Here is an 18,991-nt window from a genome sequence, read left to right as displayed (position 1 = left end):
TGCTTTATGGTGCAACATATACGGTTAGCACAAGTAAGTGGCTGGTGTTGACTACTGTCTCCTCTCTAACCAATGAGGTAAAAGTTCCCGGCCCAACCCTACCCACGTTTTTGGCAGTTCCTTTTTGACCTCCTGCAAACAATCCAGCAGTGATCCTTGCTCTCAGAATTCAAGATGGAGAAGCCATTCCGCCCTTGACTACTGCCTCCTGGTCTCCCCTTACATTTACTTGTGAAGAGGGAGAGCTCCTTTAAGTTAATGAAGATCCTGGATCCACCTTTATTTGGTCTTTCTATACGTGGAAGTAAATCACCTCCCCACACCCAGGCCAATATTGCTGAGCTGGGAGCAGTTTTTACCTCTTTCAGACCTCATACAGGCCATGTACAGGCTGGTCAGTTGCGGAAAATTTAATGCAAAGAACCATCCAGCAGCTTCCAGCGGGGTAAAGGAAACTTTATAAAAGTTAAATTTCCAGTATATTCAATGTTGGATCTGGCCTTCTCTGCAGGGTCACCCCAAACTTTTTGCCTCCACTCCTCCTATTCTTGCTGAATGTGTTCTTGCCTTAGGACTCTCTGCACGTTACCCCTGCTAACCAGTGCTAAAGTGTTTCTGTTTGAGCCTTAAAACATGGTAGAATTGGCTTATACCCAATTGCACTTTTCATGTACTTATACGTCCCTAGTAAAGTAGTATTAAGTGTACCCAGGGTATGTAAATTAAGTGCTCCTAGTGGACCTGCATGTTTTCATAAACAAGGGAACCCAGAGGTCTATAAGGGACCATGGGTACAAGTATTTGTAAAGGAACAAGTGGTCACTTAGTATAAATTCAAAACTAAGTACTAAACATAGAAGATAAATAAGTTCTATGTCAACAAAATTCCAAAATGAAAAAATACAAGTATTTATACAATCAAATAACACACAAAAATGAAATTAAAAGTTAGTGGGGGACAACAAGGAAACTGAAAAGTTATGTTACCACCCGGACATTTTTGCAGTGATTGTAAAAATAATTTACAAATTCTGCCACGATTGCTTAAGTACCAATATTATCAATTTATAGACCCAAGACATTTGTGATAGTCATGGTACTGTATGTCGCTGACGTTTTGATCCCGCTTTTAGTGAGCATGCAGCACTGATAGGGCCACCCAGTTAAAGTAGCCCTTTAAACATGTTGCGGGACTTCCATTGCAGCCTATGTATGCAGTTTTTAACCTGCCATTTCGACCTGTCAAAATAAACCTTTTGCCAGGCACAAACTTTCTGTTTTAATACATATAACTGACCACTATTTTAAGTCCTAAACAACACTCATGGCAGGGTGCAGTGTTTTTAAAACGTGGGACCTGTAAATTAAGTATTGAAAAAACTCTTTAATTCATTTTTCAGTACTGCAAGTCCTACCACTTCCATAGTATTACATTTAATATGCTCTAATTTCCTAATGGGAGCAGATATCTGTTTGTGTTTGATATCTTCAAAATTGTAATGAAAATTCCTATCTCACATTAAAGACGGATTCTAAATTACAATTTCAAAAATCTCATTTTTAGAAAGTTGACATTTTCTGGCCTTAGTCATTTAGAGCCTGCAGCCTGTCTCTGGCTCTCATGACTGGATGTAGCTGAGTTGGACTTTGTGTATTCCTCCTAAACAGCCACACCCAATAGAGAGCTTAGGTGGGCCTAAATGGGCCAATACCAGCAGGATTGGAGTGCAGAGCCCTACTGGCACTTGAATAGGCTGTGTCCTGCCTCCACACAAAGGACTGCAAACCCCCTGCAGTTAGTCTGGAGCCAGAACAGGGAAGATGGGACACCTGGGGACTTAACAGGGAAGCCTCTACAAGCTTCTCCCCCAGTTCAAAGGCACAATTGGGTATCAGTACTGGACCTCAGACAACAACTCTTCAATACACTTCTGGACCTGTGGATACTCTGTCAGGAAGAAGGACTGACGTGCTGCTGAAGGACTGCCACTGTGCTGGATTGCTGCCTTGCGGGACTACTGCCTCGATGGACTGCTGCCTTGCAGTGCTGGCCTGCGTGTCCTCCTTGGTGTTCTCCCGCCTGATGCAAGAGGAGCTTCCCTAACCAATCCATGTGTGCTTTGATGCTGTTAACCAGCTTGAGAGAAGGACCAGGATTGGATGGAGTGGATTGACTGGATGCTCCATCAAACCCCGGAGGCCTGTGCTTGTTCTCCACCAAGCTGTCCAAGACTGGGTTGAGTTAGAGAGCTGCAAAGTGTGCAAGTCCGGCTGGCCATCATAAGCCAGTCATCCAAACTAACATGCGCACTTTGGAGCATCCAGTCAGCCACTGTTCCAGCCCTCTATGCTGCCAATCGGCACCTGAGGATATTTCACTGGGGCAGGATGGCGGCTGTGGCGTGCTTCGATGTAAAATAAAATGGCAATAAAATAATTTCATTGCCATTTTATTTTTCACATTTAGCGTTACTTGCATGGGGTGACACTCCCCCACCCTCATGAAGAAACGACTGCTGTTCCTGACTAGAGCCCCACAGACAGAATGCTCCAACAATCATGAACCAATCTCCTGCCTCTGCTATCTGTGAATCAACCCTGTCAAGTGGTGCCACCCCAGTCCTGAACCTTTGGAAGTGGGCTTGAGGTGCTCTGCCAGCCTGTATGGTTCCAGCAGATCTGACGCATCTCCTCTACTGCACAGCACAACCCCAGGCAGAACTGACGCATCGCTGTGGCTGCGTGGATTGGACATGTTGCAAAGATCCACAGCACAGCCTTAAAGCTCCTCGGAACCGATAGATCGACCCGACTAAGGTACTTAACCTTGACGCCAGACTTTGAATCACAAGCCCTGTTTGATGGTATCCTCGACGACAATGTAGGACTTTGCATCGCTGCCTCACCACATCTCAGAACCAACACAATGCTTTGACTACACGGCACATCTTCAGCATGGTTCCTTGCAATTCTCTGCAAACCACGATTTAAGGTACTTTGGGGCATATTACCAAGGGCATTATCGCCGCATTAGCAGGACTTTTTATTTATTTTGTTTATTAATAGTCAGAGGTGGTATTCTATGTAGAGTTACTGCTCGAGGTGGGATCTCACAACTAGTTGTATACCACAACTTGTAATCAGGACCTAAATGGCGCCTCTTATGTAATTTACTATGCTGAAGAATGCCTGGCCTGAATGCCGGACTGAGGCGTTAAATCAAGGCATCCCGAGATTATATTTGCATGCAGTTAAATTATAAAATGATTAGAGAGTTCCGAATTTCAACGGCTGTCATTCTGCTAATGACGTCCCTGCGTAGTTGTTCTATTTTTTGCCTTTATGACGTATGTTTAATCATTTTAATCCCTAGTTTTTCATAGAATGTAGTTTTGCCGGAGAAATGAGCATTCCAAGAGGCCAGACAGTTTTCTTGGTATAGATGTTAATACAACTGATTGCTGTATGGACATTGTGTAGCTTTCGATGTGGGTTAAATAAACTGACTTCTTTTCCTTTTGCTAGTGGAAAGCACCCAGACACCAGCGGCTTGCAAAGTGTTTAAAAATTGGCCTTTACATAGTTCTTGGATCAGGACAAGTGGCCCAGAGTAATATGTGGGGGTTGCCGGCCCCACTCCTGCTCAGGGACAGTCTGGGAACAGCAACCACCCTGGCTGATTGCTGCTCGATCGGCCTAGGAAGGGGGGGGGGGGGGTGCTAGCAAGTAGCACTGCTCCCGCTGTTGTTACAGGGGTCGATATTGCAGCACTCCTGCAAAACCATCCCCCACAGGCGCAAAACCAGTCCCCACCCCTCAAAGCCAACTGGGGAAATGCCCGGTGCCTGCTTCAGCCAGTCCGGCCCTGCTCCTCTCATGTCCCATTGGAGTAGGTGTGTGTGCGTGTGTGCATGTGTGTGCAGCCTTACCTACGCAGCTAGACAAACAACTGGCGAGCACACGTCTTTTCCTACAAATAAAATCAATATCCATCCCCACCCCCCTATGGTCTGTGAGACAGAAAGGTCTTGATTGGAAAATGGGACGAAGTCTAAAGTTCATATCAATTTCGGTGAGGTGTTCCACAAGGAACTGGAGGGGCTTTACGAGAAACTTGAGCGACAGCCCACTCTAGCTGTAGCAATGAACAGACAAGTGTCTCATTATATATCCGAAGTGCTGGTTCTCAGTAGATGTAATAATTTGAACATCATGCTCGGGTGGAGTAGATGCGGTACTTACCTGTGGTCATGTGGTTGCCTTTGCAGTGCTCTGTTAGCTGCGGCATGGGAACCCAAAGAAGGAAGCTGGTGTGCTACAAGATCTCAGCGCGAGGCCAGCAGATTCTCATCAATGGATCCCTGTGCTCTGGCCTTCCAGTTCCACTGCTTGTCAGGTCCTGTCAAGTGAATGCCTGCAACAGTAAGTGCGGCTCATTCAGAGTGCCTCAGTAGCTTCTCAGTGGTACGGTATCATGTGAAACGTGTTGGTTGTCAGATGCTGAAAGCAGGCACAAAAAAAACAAATTACAGAATGTTTTTTCTATGATTGCGGGTACCATCTTTATATATCTCTGTTTCAAGTTTCCAACATATATTCATAATCTAGTTGTGTTCTGACAAAAGGAAAATGCACTCAGATTCCTATTACCAAGTATCGTTTTTCTTTCAAAGACTAGCGCGTTTTAGGAGTATCAGCCATGGTAAACTGACAACCTCACACAAATGAAGTTCTGAGAGAAAAGTACTGGAAAATCCAGAGAAATAAGGAAAACGGAGCAGAGCTCAGTGGAGACACCCTTAGCACGACGTGGGTAGAAAATCTGACCACTAAAAACAAAATCACGTAATTAAATGTGAATGTATGTCTAGGTGTGCCAAAGTACTCCAGTAAAAAAAAATGTTTTTAAGTAAACTATTTTCGGGTGCACATTAGGGCATATATGGTGCATGACATGAGGGACACATTAATTTTAGTTTTGTGGGGACAGGAGGGAAGGAACAGACACATGCCAGCTCATGGAAAAGATATTGGGATGCCCGCCTCAGATTCAAATCTAGCGGCTGGAAGTCATGCTCAATAGAATGTGCTATCTGGTGGGCAAACATGACATGCACAAGTGAAGCACAGGAGCATTGCTACTCAAGCTGGGATAAATGGGGACCTAAGGACGTATTTATACAGATCTGAACAAAGTACATACCATTAAAAGGTGAATTTTGCACACATGCAAATGCACAAAACGGGTTGGAGTTTTTCCCCAAAGTGCTGCATGTGCACAGTTTGCACTTCATACATGTATGTCTCCACAGTGCAAACTTTCGGCACTGGTGTGTGGAATACTGAAATCTGTATCTGACACATACCCTCTTCCTCCACACTAGCGCTGGACAGCTGTAGGGATGTTACAAGGGATATCACAAAGGAGGCAGTGAAGATACATGCCTCCTGCCTGCACTCAGCTGGAAAGTTCGTTCTCCACTACTCATGAAATGCATACGTGGTAGACTCCAGATTTACATTTTGACCCCTAATTTAGGAGTAGAAATGCAGATTGCAATAACACGTGTACAGCTCTGTCCTTGGCATGCACAGATCCTTTAAGGCATTTGTCAGTTTGCTCCCATAGATGTTGTGGGTGTAGGAGGTGAGGGAGTCTGCCGACATTACTAGGCCTCTGGTGCCATGCCTGTGTGGGGCATGTTCGTACTGCTTCCTTATTCACAAGTGTAAAAAATTGGAGTGTTATTTGAGGGAGAGAGTCAGGCGCAGGTGTATTTAGTGATTTTAGCGGTTTACCTTTGGAAGGACGGTGGCTATTATTTGAGGTGGGTTCTCACTGGTAGCATGGCCCAAAGCAGTCACGCTTCACTTAGACACAATGTGTGAAGTATTTATGCAGTATTCAATCAGTGAAAACAAAGCACAAGAGAAATCCCGGGGATGGGGTCGGGAAGCCAAAAGGGTTACAAAGATAACCGAAGGAGAAGAAGATGGAGGCTTCCCCGGGGAGGGTAACTTTAAAGCACAACTTAGAAAGTATGAAAGTACACGAAAAAGGGTGGGGAGCAAAATAGGGGAAAAAAAACCAAAAAATTCCTCATCTGCAAATATTCAAAAAAAGTTAATACAGCTAGGAGTGAAACACAATTCTTATCAATTGAACAGAACAAATGGGGACTGCATGTAGGGATGTAAATATCCTATCCTGGAATGTGAACGGTCTGAGAACAAAAAGCAGAAGGAATAAAATCTTAGAGTACATCAGAACTGGGAAAAGCGAGATAATAATATTACAAGAAACTCACCTTTTAAAAGAAGAATGGGATCAAATAATTAAGAACCTATGGTGGGTAGATACCATAATATGTACAACACAACAATGTAATATTAAGGGAATAGCGATAATTTTTAAAAAGTCCTTAAAAGCCACTATAACCAGTTCAGAAGTAGACAGTAAAGGAAGATGGGCCATAGCTAATGTCAGAATAGGAAATTCTCCCATTACTATTACAGGGTACTATGGTCCGAATTTGGATGATGCCGATCCGCTGCGAAATGTGTACTCACAATTACTACTAGCTACCTCTCCCATAGTATTGGGAGGTGATTTTAACCTAGTAATGGACCTAAAACTAGACAGGTCACCACCAGGTAGACATACTAACTTAAAGAAAATGAGACAATGGATTGTGACTTATAAAAGGGATCTTAATTTGGTAGATATCTGGGAAAAAAAAGGAGAAAAATCACACACGTTTACTCTACATAACAAAAAACTGGGGCACAAATCCAGGATCGACTTCTTTTTGGTTAGCGATGAACTATCAAAGAAAGTAAAAAGAGTATCTCACCTACCAGCTCACCTCTCAGATCATTCAGCAGTACAATTAGAAATACAAATCACAGAAAAAATAACTGAAAGGAGATTTACAGTCGAAAGAGCTTTGCTAGAAGACGAAGAAATTGTAAAGGAGCTGGAAACTGAAACAAAGATTTTTTTTGAGTTAAATGCGTCAGGTACCACAGATCAAATAACCTGGGATACCTACAAAGCTGTCATAAGGGGTAAACTCTTGAGTTTAGGGGCACATAAGAATAAACAAGTGAAACAAGAGATCTTTGACTTGGAATCAGAGATTAGCTCCTTAGACATCGCAATAACCACAGAACAAGAGGAGGAAAAGAAACAAGATCTCCTTAAAAAAAGACAGACTCAAAAAGATAAAATTGATCAAATTCTGGAAGAGAGGTTACAGAAAAAATGGGACTCTAGCAAACTGGCAAAACATGAGTTTGGTGAAGGTTGCGGAAAATGGTTGGCATGGAAGCTTAAATCGGATCTGGCTAAAAACAAAGTGGAAAGTATTATCCCGGAAGATCAAACAATTCCTACCTCTGGTGAAAACACTATCAAGTATGAATTTTGGAGATTTTTTAAAGATCTATACACGGAAGATATAAACCCCTCAGATCAAACGATTAATTCTTACTTGAATGATGCAGCACTTCTAAAACTTGAAGGGAATGAAAGAGAGGCGCTGGACAAAGAAGTTCAAGAAGAAGAAGTGGCAGATGCCATCAAAAGTTTGAAAAAGGGAAAAGCCGCAGGGCCGGATGCCCTACCAAACGAGTTATACATGCAACTGAAAAACTTCATACTCCCTCATATAACCAGACTAATTAATCTAATTTTAACACAACAGAAAACCATACCAGAAACCCGGCAAGAACCCTCTTAAATGCGAGTCATATCGTCCAATATCACTATTAAACACGGACTATAAAATATTTACTAAAGTAATGGCTGCTCGACTAGGGAGAGTACTATCAAAATTATCACATCAAGATCAAAAAGGGTTCATTAAAGGAAGATATCTTCATGAAGTAACACAAGAGCTCCTAACCGCAATAGATATCGCAACGAGTGAGAAAATCCCACTTACCATACTTGCTGTCGATGCCGCAAAGGCATTTGATAGGGTCAATTGGGCCTTTCTTGAGAAGGTTATGGTCAAGAACAATTTCGGACCTCATTTTATCAGTATCATAAATCAGATTTATAAAAATCCCAGATCAAAGGTCCTAAATAATGGCAGCTTAACAGAAAATATAAAGATAACCAGAGGAACGAGACAGGGTTGTCCACTCTCCCCTTTATTATTTAACTTATATATCGAACCATTGGCAAATAAATTAAGAAACAACAATAAAATCATCCCATTCAAATATGGCACATGGGAGAAAAAAATCGCTCTTTACGCGGACGACTTAATGATTTTTACTGACAATTATCCAAAAGCTAAAGCAAGTATCGAGAAAACTTTAAAGTCATTCGGAAAAATCTCAGGATATCTGGTGAATCAAGCAAAGACAGAGGTCATGACATGGAATTCGACCTTTCAAAGCAATTTTATAAAAAATGAAATAAGGTATTTAGGAATTCTAATAAATCATGATATAGCGAAGATTGCAAACAGAAATCTAAACAAAGTTGCCGGAGAGGTAAGAAAACTGCTTGAGACATGGACCTCTCTACCGTTGAGCTTGATTGGGAGATCAAATATAATGAAGATGACCGTCTTGCCAAAGTTTACTTTTTTATTTAACACGATACCAATGGAATTTGGAAAGACGGAATTAGCTCGAGCACAGAGAAACATAACAAGCTTTATATGGGCAGCAAAAGGATCGAGGATTTCATGGAAAAAGATCAGGAGGAGCAAGAAAGATGGTGGGTTGGCCAGCCCAGACTTAGTGGAGTATTGCAGAGCTTTTCAATTTAAAAACGTTAAAGTATTACTAAAAAACCACGAATACTACCCCGCTCAGGTTAAAGCAATCACAAAATCAGAGGATCAGGTGTTGTTTAAGTTTGGACATCCCAAATACTTCAAAAAAATAAAGCTCAAGATTCTAAGGGATGCAGCAAAGATATGGACACAAATTAGAGGCATTCTAAAAATACCGTACTATAGCAAGTGGGCTCCTATCTGGGAATCTCCTGGAACCCCAGAATGCTTAAAAGACACTCTCGCACTGGCCTTAAAGAGAGCCGACATTAAATTTTGGGGACAAATATTAAATGGCGCAAACTTAAAAACATGGTTAGAACTGCAAGAAATGACAAACAACACTCTATCCAAGTTTAAATATTATCAAATGTTAAGCTGGACCAGAACTTTGCCAAGTATAAACGGAAATGAAAAATTGGAAGACGACATGATCAAAACAACGCGATTACCAAAAGAAGTAGCAAAGTGGTACTGGGCTCTAATAATGGCCAACGATAATAACGTCAATATGGAAACCCAAATATGGGGGAAAGACATTGTAATCAAGGATTTGGACTTAATTTGGGAAAAATCAGTGGACAAATGCTGGTTCAGCCTGAAATCTGCGGCTCTGAAGAGAAACCATTTATACACAATCCATAGGGCGTACTGGACACCAAAAAAACTCAAAATTTAAGAATGCTGGAATAAAGAAATGCCCCAAATGTGGAGAGGAAAAATCAGATGACATCCACATGTTTAAAAACTGCCCTCAATTGAAAGAGTTTTGGGACCAAGTCGGTAAGACCCTGAGCATTATCCTGTCCAAACAACTAACTGTGAGTATTACTCTTATCCTTTTTGGGATATTAATCTCAGGTAATGAATGGGGGCACACTAAGGAGGAGGAGAACCTCCTCTTTGTGTTAATAGTTCTTGCAAGGAGAGAGATTTGCATCAAATGGATAGGATCCTCTTGCCCAACACATGCAGAATGGCTGAACTCAGCAATAAGAATCAATAAACTTGATAAGTTAAGGAATGTTAGCAAAAGATTTAAGTTCTGGGATAGTTTTGAAACCTTCCTAAACCCCAAATAAATATCTTACTTAAGTCCTATGATTAAAGCGATTACATCCTCTGGTGGACAAGTATGGTACTTGTCGAGTAGCCAAGCTGGCTAGCTCCCCCCGATCCCAGCCAGAAGTAGAGTTATGTAACGAGTAAAGGAAACTCCTCAAAAACAAGAGGTCAAAACTCCCCAGCCAAGAGAGATCATGGGGCAGTGTCGGAAAGGAGAAAAGAGGCAGACACCTGATACTCCGCAAACATACAATAATCGCAAGATGAGGATAAAATTTTTTTTTAAAAAAAAAACAAGAGAAATCCCAAACCAATTAAAAAAATACAATATTTGAACAAATACAATTCTACTAAAACAACAACTATCCAATAAGTATAACCGTACGAATGAAGTTTAAAAGTTTGAATCAAAATAGTGCCAAAAAGCACAAAGCTCCAGCTGCTGTAATCTGGTTGCACTAGACTGGGTGAAAGTTAGCAACAAAAATGTAGACAGATCAGATACAGGCACCAGGTTTGTCCCGGTGGAATGTTTACCTTCTAACTTGGAATCCTTTATGGAGAAAATGTAGTTGTCACCAAGTTATTGGCTGGTTGCTGAAGAGGGGAGTCATTGATAAAGGTGGCAAAGCTTGAGTGGGCGAAGTACAAAATCTGTGCCCAGGAATGGCTCAACATCAATCAACTGCTGCCCAGCATTGGTCCAGGCGAAGCCCTCTACATTCGTACTTAGATTTTTTTCTGGAATTAGGATCTCCTTCAGCCAGACAAACCAGCAGCTGAAGGTGACAGATAATTTGATGGATGCAGCTTTTACAGCAATGCCAGTCGGCAGGCAAAAAATTGCTAAAAGTTTCCAAATCCCTCCTGTTAGAAATGGGGATCTCTAGTTGGCTTTGTCCAAATAGGGACCCCTGCTTTCAGTCAGGCTAAGGGGGATACACACTTTAGATAACCCCTGCTCACCCCCTTGGTAGCTTGGCACAAACAGACAGGTTTATCCCAAAGGCAATGTGTAAAGTATTTGTATCAACACTCACAGTAACACAGTGAAAACACCACCAATGGACACCACACCAGTTTAGAAAAATAAAAATACCTTTATCTAAACAAAACTACCAAAATAACAAAAATCCAACATACACAGTTAAAAATATGACTTTCAAAAAGAACTTGTGCCATAGAAAACTATGGATGCGTGACCTTTCACCAAAGTACCTGTAGATGCGTCAATGTTCATAAACCAAACAGCTGCAGCTTGGAAAACAAAGAGGTGCAACACTATTGAAACCCTGGGGGGCCAATGCGACAGTCCCGCTACATGCAGAGGAAGGGTTGTGTCAAATCCGGTCTTTACAGGGAGTGATGCGTCGATTCTTCGTGACAGTTCTGGTCCGCGGGTGATGTGTCGGAAGAACTTGTTGCACAGGTACGATGTGTGGAAATCCAGGATGCATCGGTGATGCGGAAGCGTCGAGCAACGCTGCGTCGGGCCTCTTCAGCCACGATCTCTCGATGCGTCGAGTCTTGCAGCGGCGACAGGTGCTGCGATGGTTTTTACAGCAGCTCTGCGACGTGTGGAAATTCTTCTTGCGCCTTGGAAATGCATCTGGAAAACAGCTGCAAGAAAAGCATTGCGTCGATTTTAGCAGTTCTTCAAGTTTCTTCTTTCTTCCAGCTCCCAAACAGCAACAACAACCTCCAGAGGCCCAAAACGGGCACAGGGACCTCTTGGCAGGCTTAGAACTGACAGCAGCAGAGTTCAGGGGAGTTGAGGGTGAAGTCTTTGTGTCCCTGAGACTTCACAATAGGAGACCAGCTCACTTCAGGCCCTTGGAGATCTCCTTCAAGCAGAGGACATAGCACACAGCAAAGTCCCTCTCCTTTCCTTGGCAGAAACAGGAACTGCAGGCCAACCCCAGACACACAGCAAGGGCAGTACTTCTCCTCAGTCTCTCCAGCTCTTCTCCTTGGCAAAGGTTCCACTTGAATTGCAGGAATGGTCTAAAGTTCAGGGGTTTTAGGTCTAATACTTATACCACAAAATGTCTTTGTTCTCTTTGTGCAAGGGGCTCTGAGCCCAGTTCAAACCAGTTCTGGGGGGGGGGCGCTCTGCAAGTGCACAACAACATCCATTGTCAGTGTGAGCCTTGGCTCCAGACACACCACAGGGCAGCAGAGCCAGCATTGTGGAAGGCAGGCACCGCCCTATTCAGGTAGAGTTGTTACTCCTCGCACCACTCCAAATGCAGATCAGGTCTACTCAGCCTAGTGCTGACTCATCCAGACTCCTGGAGCCACTGCACCTCCTCAGCCCCTGTCACTCCAAAGCCAGACAGTCAATCCATAAGCAGGCAGAGGCACAAAGAAAATAGCCACTTTCTAAAAGTGGTATTTTCAAACACAAAATTTAAAAACTGTCTTTACTAAAAGATGTGTTATCAAATTCTGAGTTCAGGGATACCAAACTCCATTTTTCGATCTCATCCCTATGGGAAGATATGCTTGTAAAATATCATGAAGTATTCCCCATTCTGTCCTATTGGGCAAGATAGCCTTTCAATTGTGAAAAACGAAATTGGCAGCATTTCACTATCAGGACATGTTACACACGCCAGCACATGTCCTAGCTTTCACATACGCTCTACCCTGCCCAGAGGGGTACCATGGGCCTATCTTAGGGGGTGCCCTATAAGTAAGAAAAAGAAAGGCTAGGGCCCGGCAAGTGGGTGTACTTGTCAAGTCCACATGGCAGTTATAGGCCTGAGACAGCTTTTCAGGGCTACTCACTTGGGTGGCTCAATCAGTGCTGCAAGTCCACTAGTAGCATTTGATTTACTAGCCCTAGCACACTCAGTGCACTTTACTAGGGACCTATTGGTAAATCAAATATGTCAATCATGGTTAGCCACTCACAATAACAATTTACACAGAGAGCATTTGGACTTTAGCACTGATCAGTAGTGGTAAAGTGCCCAGAGTCCTAAAGCCAACAAACACGGGTCAGGAAAAAAAAGGAGGAAGAAGCGAAAAGTTTGGGGATAACCCTGTAAAAATTGCCATTCCCAACACCTCCTCTTGCAGTTTTAGGACAGGAGGAGTATACTTAAACACCAGCCAAGGATCCAGAACCTGGAGCACCGCTGGGGTTAGAATTCACTATAGCAGAAGCTAGCTGCAGGATCCAAGGCAGGTGCAGTTGGAACTTATCAGCTGGGAAGTGACAGGGAGAGAGGCGCTGGAAGCTTGTTGTGTCCCTGTAGCTCCAACAGGAGGTTAGCCAAATGAGCCTTGTAGTCAGTACTGGCATCCTGAGTTTAATACAAAGAGAGTTGGCCAGCAATAGGCATGGGCGGAAAATCCGTTCCGCTCGCGGATTTTGCGGATTTTCGGGAAATCCGCAATCCGCGAGATTTGCGAATTTCCTGCAAAATCCGCAAATCCGCGAGCAGCGGATTTTGCTCGCACTGCTCGCACTGTTCGCGTGAGTTCGCGCCCCGCGAATAAGTGCGAAATTGCAGAAATACGATTTAAGCAAAACTGAAAGTAACTACTTACCAGGTTCAAAAGTTCAGGCACATCATTAGTAGCCATTTCCTGTAGTGCTTCCTGAGGGGCCCCTCCAGAGTTCAGTTGCCAGTTGAAACTATTATGTGACCCTGCTCTGAACCTCAGAATAGTTACACATATGCCACAAAGGTCATGAATTACAGCTAAGGGAGACAAGCAGGAGCCAGGCTGGAAGTTAAAATCCATTAATCAGCCCCTAATTCATTATTGTCAGTTGGGGCAGGGCAGGTGTTGTAACTAATTTTGCAACAATGAAAGCACTTAGCAAGTGCAAAAGATCACTAATCAGGGCGCACTAAGGAAGCAGGTGCCAGCTAAAAAAATATTCTGTGACACATTAATCAGCCCCAAATTAATTCAGGTCACTTGAGGCAGGGAAGGTGTGCTTTGCTTTGCCGAAAATAATGTACACTGGACAACCAGAGGGTGTGGTGATGAAACAGAGGGTGGCATGGGTGGGCCAGAGGGTGGCATGAGTAGTCAGAGAGTGGCAGTGGTGACAGAGAGTGGCAGTGATGAAGAAGAGTGTCCCAAACAGGTTGGACACGTAGAAACAACAAGTTCGCAAAACTTGCGACCCGACAGGTAAGTTCGCAAATTGCGAAATTGTAAAAACCCTCGCGAACTGGCAGAAACACGGGCGAACACAAAAAAAAAAAAAAATCCGCAAATTCGCGGGAATTCGCGGATTTTGCGGATTGCGAGTTCGCAAATCCGCAAATTCGCGGATTGCCAATCCGCAAAATCCGCTCATGCTTAGCCAGCAAGGGGTTTTGTTGATTAGCTAATTTACAGCACCATAGGGACCTGTATTATATCATAGTACCCGGATCTGGAATAAATCAAATGGCTGTTTTTGGATTTATTAATTTCTTAAAAAGAGTCCAGTAAAATCAGAACAACACAGTGTTACCACACTAACACCATATATACATTAAGTAGAAAATGTTAAGTAAAAAAACGGAAATACCAGGATTTTGTGTTATTAGAGTATTATTATTCAAATCAGGCAGGGTACATACATAGATATTATTTAGATATTCAAGGTATTGGTAGTATCATCCTTAAACATATCTAAACATTAAGTCCAAACTGCTCAAACATAAATACAATGATTTCAACTGATAATCAGAAGAAAATCAAAGGAAGGTAAATACACAAAATATGCAGAGATGGACTGAAGTAGTCGACGTTTCGGTCTTTTTGAAGATTTCACAAGAACATCATCAGGACAGAAAGGTTATATATACAAATGATGACCCTTTAGATTTCTTGAGTGTACGTCTATGAGTATTTAAGACGACCGCAACACTTTGAATCGTGGCGTTGGTTCAGGGCAGATACTGATTCTCAAATGCCCAAATGTCACTCTTGATTTACATAGGAATGTTGTCTGAGATTTCCAACAGGGAATCCAGAATGGGTCGTTTTCCCAGAACACATGTAAATTTCTAATTAGAGTTGTACAACGTGGCCGCGTCCGAGAAAGCTTCTGGCAGGCCCGAGCCCGCAAGGGTATATTGGGTTGCTCACCTGTTTATTCACAACATCCTGAGTTTAAGGCAAGCAAGTACAGTCTCCCTTCAGGTTCTTCGAATAGCAGAGCAACCCCTCTTCTGATTCTTTACCGGTCCAGGATTGTTCTGAAAAGAGGTCCTTTTTTATGCCCAATGCCAGCCTGTGGATGGAAGGCAAGCCTTTGCCACTGAACCAGTTCTGGCCAGTCCCTCCCACTGAGATTAGTGCCAGCCTGATGAGATAAAATGGAGCAGGCCTAAGTGTGAGCTTAATCTGCCACTGACATTGTAGGCATCCTTTGAAGCTCAGGAAAAGGCTAGGCGCAGTACTAGAGTCATCTTGTCAAGGTATGGGAACCCCTCCCAAAACCAAGATGTATTTGTCTGTTGTCTGTAATAAATATACATCTAACAACAGTGGAGCCATCAGACACTGTTTGTAGTTCCCAAAAGGGTCTCAAGGGACCTGCCTCATTAATATTCATGAGGCAGGTTGCAATGTGCGACCCATTGGGAATGGGCGGCCTTCACAGTTACGGTGGCCTGCTGGGCGCAAATGACCACCATGTCTATGACTGCTTTTCAAATAAAGCAGGTTTTTTTCAAATGCATCCCGTTTTCCTTAAAGGAAAACGAGATGCTTTTCAAAAATAAAATTGAAACTTTTATTTAAAAAAATGTTCAGAGTGGCTAGTGGTCCGTGGGACCAGGGCCTGCTCTGAAAAAATGTTGGAGCCCCCATTCACAAAGGGAAAGGAGTCCCTTTGGGCCCCTTCCTGTTTACGAATGGCCTACCACCAATTTGAAATTAATGTTAAACTGTGACTGCTTGCGCCTACATTAATATACGTACCAGTGCAACTCGCTATTAGGAAAGGATGTTCTTGGCATGCCCCTTCCTAATAGCGACTAACAAATCCTATTTTGCTAGTCAAAAATAGGTTAGCGACTCGCTAAATGGGGTTGGTACATTTGAAAATGCATTTTACTGGTCGCAAACGGCCCATCAGTAAAAAGAATCGTACATCTGGCCCATTGTGCTAAAATTGAAAAGGCCCAAAAAACAGACACAACAAAAAGGAAGGGAATAAGGTGAGGGTGCTCTCCAAAAGAACTGGGGAAAGTAACAAATAAAACTCAACCTACGCAACACAAATTATATTTTTTAGTTTGATGAAAATTACCAGTATTATGCACATCAGTGTTTTTTTCTGCTATTTTTAAACAGATCTCTACATTTCTCGGCTCAGATTTAATCTATCTGTGCTGTCGTTTCATTTAAGTGGACACTTGTAACTCTTTACTACAGGAAAATAATTTTAACCATGTCTGTACTACATGCCCATATTAAGAAAGACCATGCTGAATAGAGGTCCTGCATAATGGACTGCACCAATGTGATACACGTATCAATGAGCCATCTACGCGGTGCCACGGGTTGTACCAGACTTGCGGAGGACAAGCCTTCAGAACGATTGTGTTCTCTGGCGTCCTGTACACCGGACACCAGTGCGAGTGTTTGTAATACATAAACTCGTGATTGTTTTCCCGCACTTAAGGGGACACTCTCCATAGATTACACAGGATTGGTAAGGATTTCTTGGACCTACCTCCCTGTAGGGGTAATAACTTTCCCCCAGATCACGGGGGGACCCCGAGAGAAACCGAATGCGACGGTCCTGACGAAGACCGGAGTGACCATACAGGCGCATCAAGAGCGGTCGAAACATGTTGACTCTGGCAGTGGTAGGAGGGAAGCCTTGAGGTTCCTAATTATCTCCTGAAGGCATTTTCCCATCCTCTGTTCTTTCATCTTTTTAATCCTGGTAGAGGTTCCAAGTAACGTTTAATAAAGTTGGTTTTCTAGTTGACATCTTTAATCAGTCTTAAATCACTTCTCATACTGCACAATTTCTTTGTCGCACTTTTCGGTTTGGAAACACATGGTGTATGCACTATTTTCACCACAGTGGATGTGTTAAGTGTTGTGTCTGTTTAGTTTGTTTGACTATATGTTGTGTTAAGTGGAATTTATTATTTTTCCCTCTCCCTTATGATCCGTCCTGTGTGGGGTACACCAGGGCGTATTGTAAGCAGGCCCAATGATGAAGCATGTCACATACCTCGGTATGTGAGTGAGGGCAGTTTTTCCAAATAGAGTGATTTGCCCTATTGGGACTGGCTCTATCTTTTACCACATTAGTACATATGGTATTATTATTTACTCTTCCCACCCCTTTTGTGTGTACACTAGTGTTCTCTCGGGGGGGTTCGGGGTTTTGTGATTATAATACACGTATCAATCACACTTTCAGTTCTTAAGAAGACACTCTAATCCCCTTTCCTTCTTCAGAGATCCTATTTGTTTTTGTTAGACATTGCATCCTTGGCATGATTTCCCCTGACTTTTTGCCTTCTAACCTCATGTTTTGCTGACTTCATTTTTGTTGGCTTTAAGAATCTGGGCTCTGTACTCTATATACGGTATAATTGGCTTATCCACAATTGGCATATTTAATTTACTTGTAAGTCCCTGGTAAACTGCACTATATATGCCCAAGCCTGTATAAAAAGGTAAAAAACCCTGGACTGGATTATCTCATTCCTAGCTGGGAGAACTCAGAGAGTCCGACTTCCCCTATTCAAATCAGAAGCCACCGAAGTCATCTGCGGTGTACCACAAGGATCATCACTCAGTCCCACCCTCTTCAACGTCTACATGAGTCCACTCGCTTCCATCGCGCGTCAACACAACTTTAACATCATCTCCTACTCTGACGACACCCAACTGATTCTTTCCCTCACCAAAGACCCCAACACCGCCAAAACCAATCTTCTCGAGGGCATGAAAGAAGTAGCCGCATGGATGAAAGAAAGCCGCCTTAAACATAACTCAGACAAAACGGAAGTGCTCATCCTGGGACCAACCCCCTCTGCCTGGGACGACTCTTGGTGGCCCTCGGATCTGGGCTCAGCACCCATACCCACGGACCACGCACGTAACCTCGGATTCATCCTAGACTCCTCCCTCTCGATGACCAAACAAGTCAACGCCGTCTCATCCTCCTGCTTCAACGTACTTCGTATGCTCAAAAAAATCTTCCATTGGATTCCTGCCGAGACAAGAAAGACTGTCACCCACGCACTGGTGACGAGTCGACTCGACTACGGAAACACCCTCTACGCCGGAATTACAGTCAAATTACAGAAAAAACTCCAACGCATCCAAAACGCATCAGCGAGACTCATCTTAAACATCCCTCGTCAAGATCACATTACCGGCCACCTGAAAGACCTCCACTGGCTTCCCGTTAACAAGAGAATAGCATTCCGTCTCCTCACTCACGCACACAAGGCCCTCTACAAACTAGGGCCCGAATGCCTCAACTCTCGACTTTCCTTCTACACACCCACCCCCCGTCTAAGATCATCCAATCAAGGCCTCGCCGCAGTTCCGCGTATCCAAAGATCCACCATGGGAGGTAGATCCTTCTCCTACTTGGCGGCCAAGACCTGGAACTCACTCCCTACTCACCTCAGCCTTACACAGAACCACATCTCCTTCAGAAAAGAACTTAAAACCTGGCTATTCGATAAATAATGAACCTCCTCCCCAAGCACCTTGAGACCCTCTGGGTGAGTAGTGCGCTATACAAATGCTTGAACTTGAACTTGAACTAAATTAAATGCACTCATTGCGCCACCCACTTCAGTAGCCTCTAAACAAATTTCAGACCTGCCACTGCTAAGCTTGTGTGTGCAGTTTAAACTACCATTTCGACCTAGCAAGTTAATCTACTTGCCAGCCCAAACCGTTCCTTTAAATACATATGTCACCCCTAAGGTAGACCCTAGGCAGGCCTATTAGCAAGGTGCAGTGTATTTAAAAGTTAGGACTTGTACTTTTGAGTTTTACATGTCTTAGTAGTTGCAAGGCCTATCTCTCCCATAGGTTAACAATAGGGTTTCCTTAAAACATCTTTTAAGTGTACTTTCCAATTGAGAAAAGATAGAGATTTGGTGTTTGGTGTCTCTGGACTCACAATT

General features: G+C 43.2%; 1 protein-coding gene across 1 annotated transcript in view; it reads left to right on the top strand.

Annotated features, from left to right (window-relative positions):
- ADAMTSL3 (ADAMTS like 3) overlaps window positions 1–18,991 on the top strand; it is a 2,358,716-nt gene that overhangs the window by 1,905,071 nt on the left and 434,654 nt on the right. Inside the window, exon 20 of the mRNA XM_086958228.1 lies at window positions 4,269–4,422. Within this exon, the coding sequence (XP_086814354.1) occupies window positions 4,269–4,422 (154 nt within the window). The remainder of the gene's footprint in view (window positions 1–4,268; window positions 4,423–18,991) is intronic.

This window comes from Lissotriton vulgaris, chromosome 2_1 (assembly GCF_964263255.1).
Source record: "Lissotriton vulgaris chromosome 2_1, aLisVul1.2, whole genome shotgun sequence".
Taxonomy (NCBI): domain Eukaryota; kingdom Metazoa; phylum Chordata; class Amphibia; order Caudata; family Salamandridae; genus Lissotriton; species Lissotriton vulgaris.
Note: the sequence above shows the minus strand (reverse complement) of the source record. Positions and strands in the feature narration are given on the sequence as shown.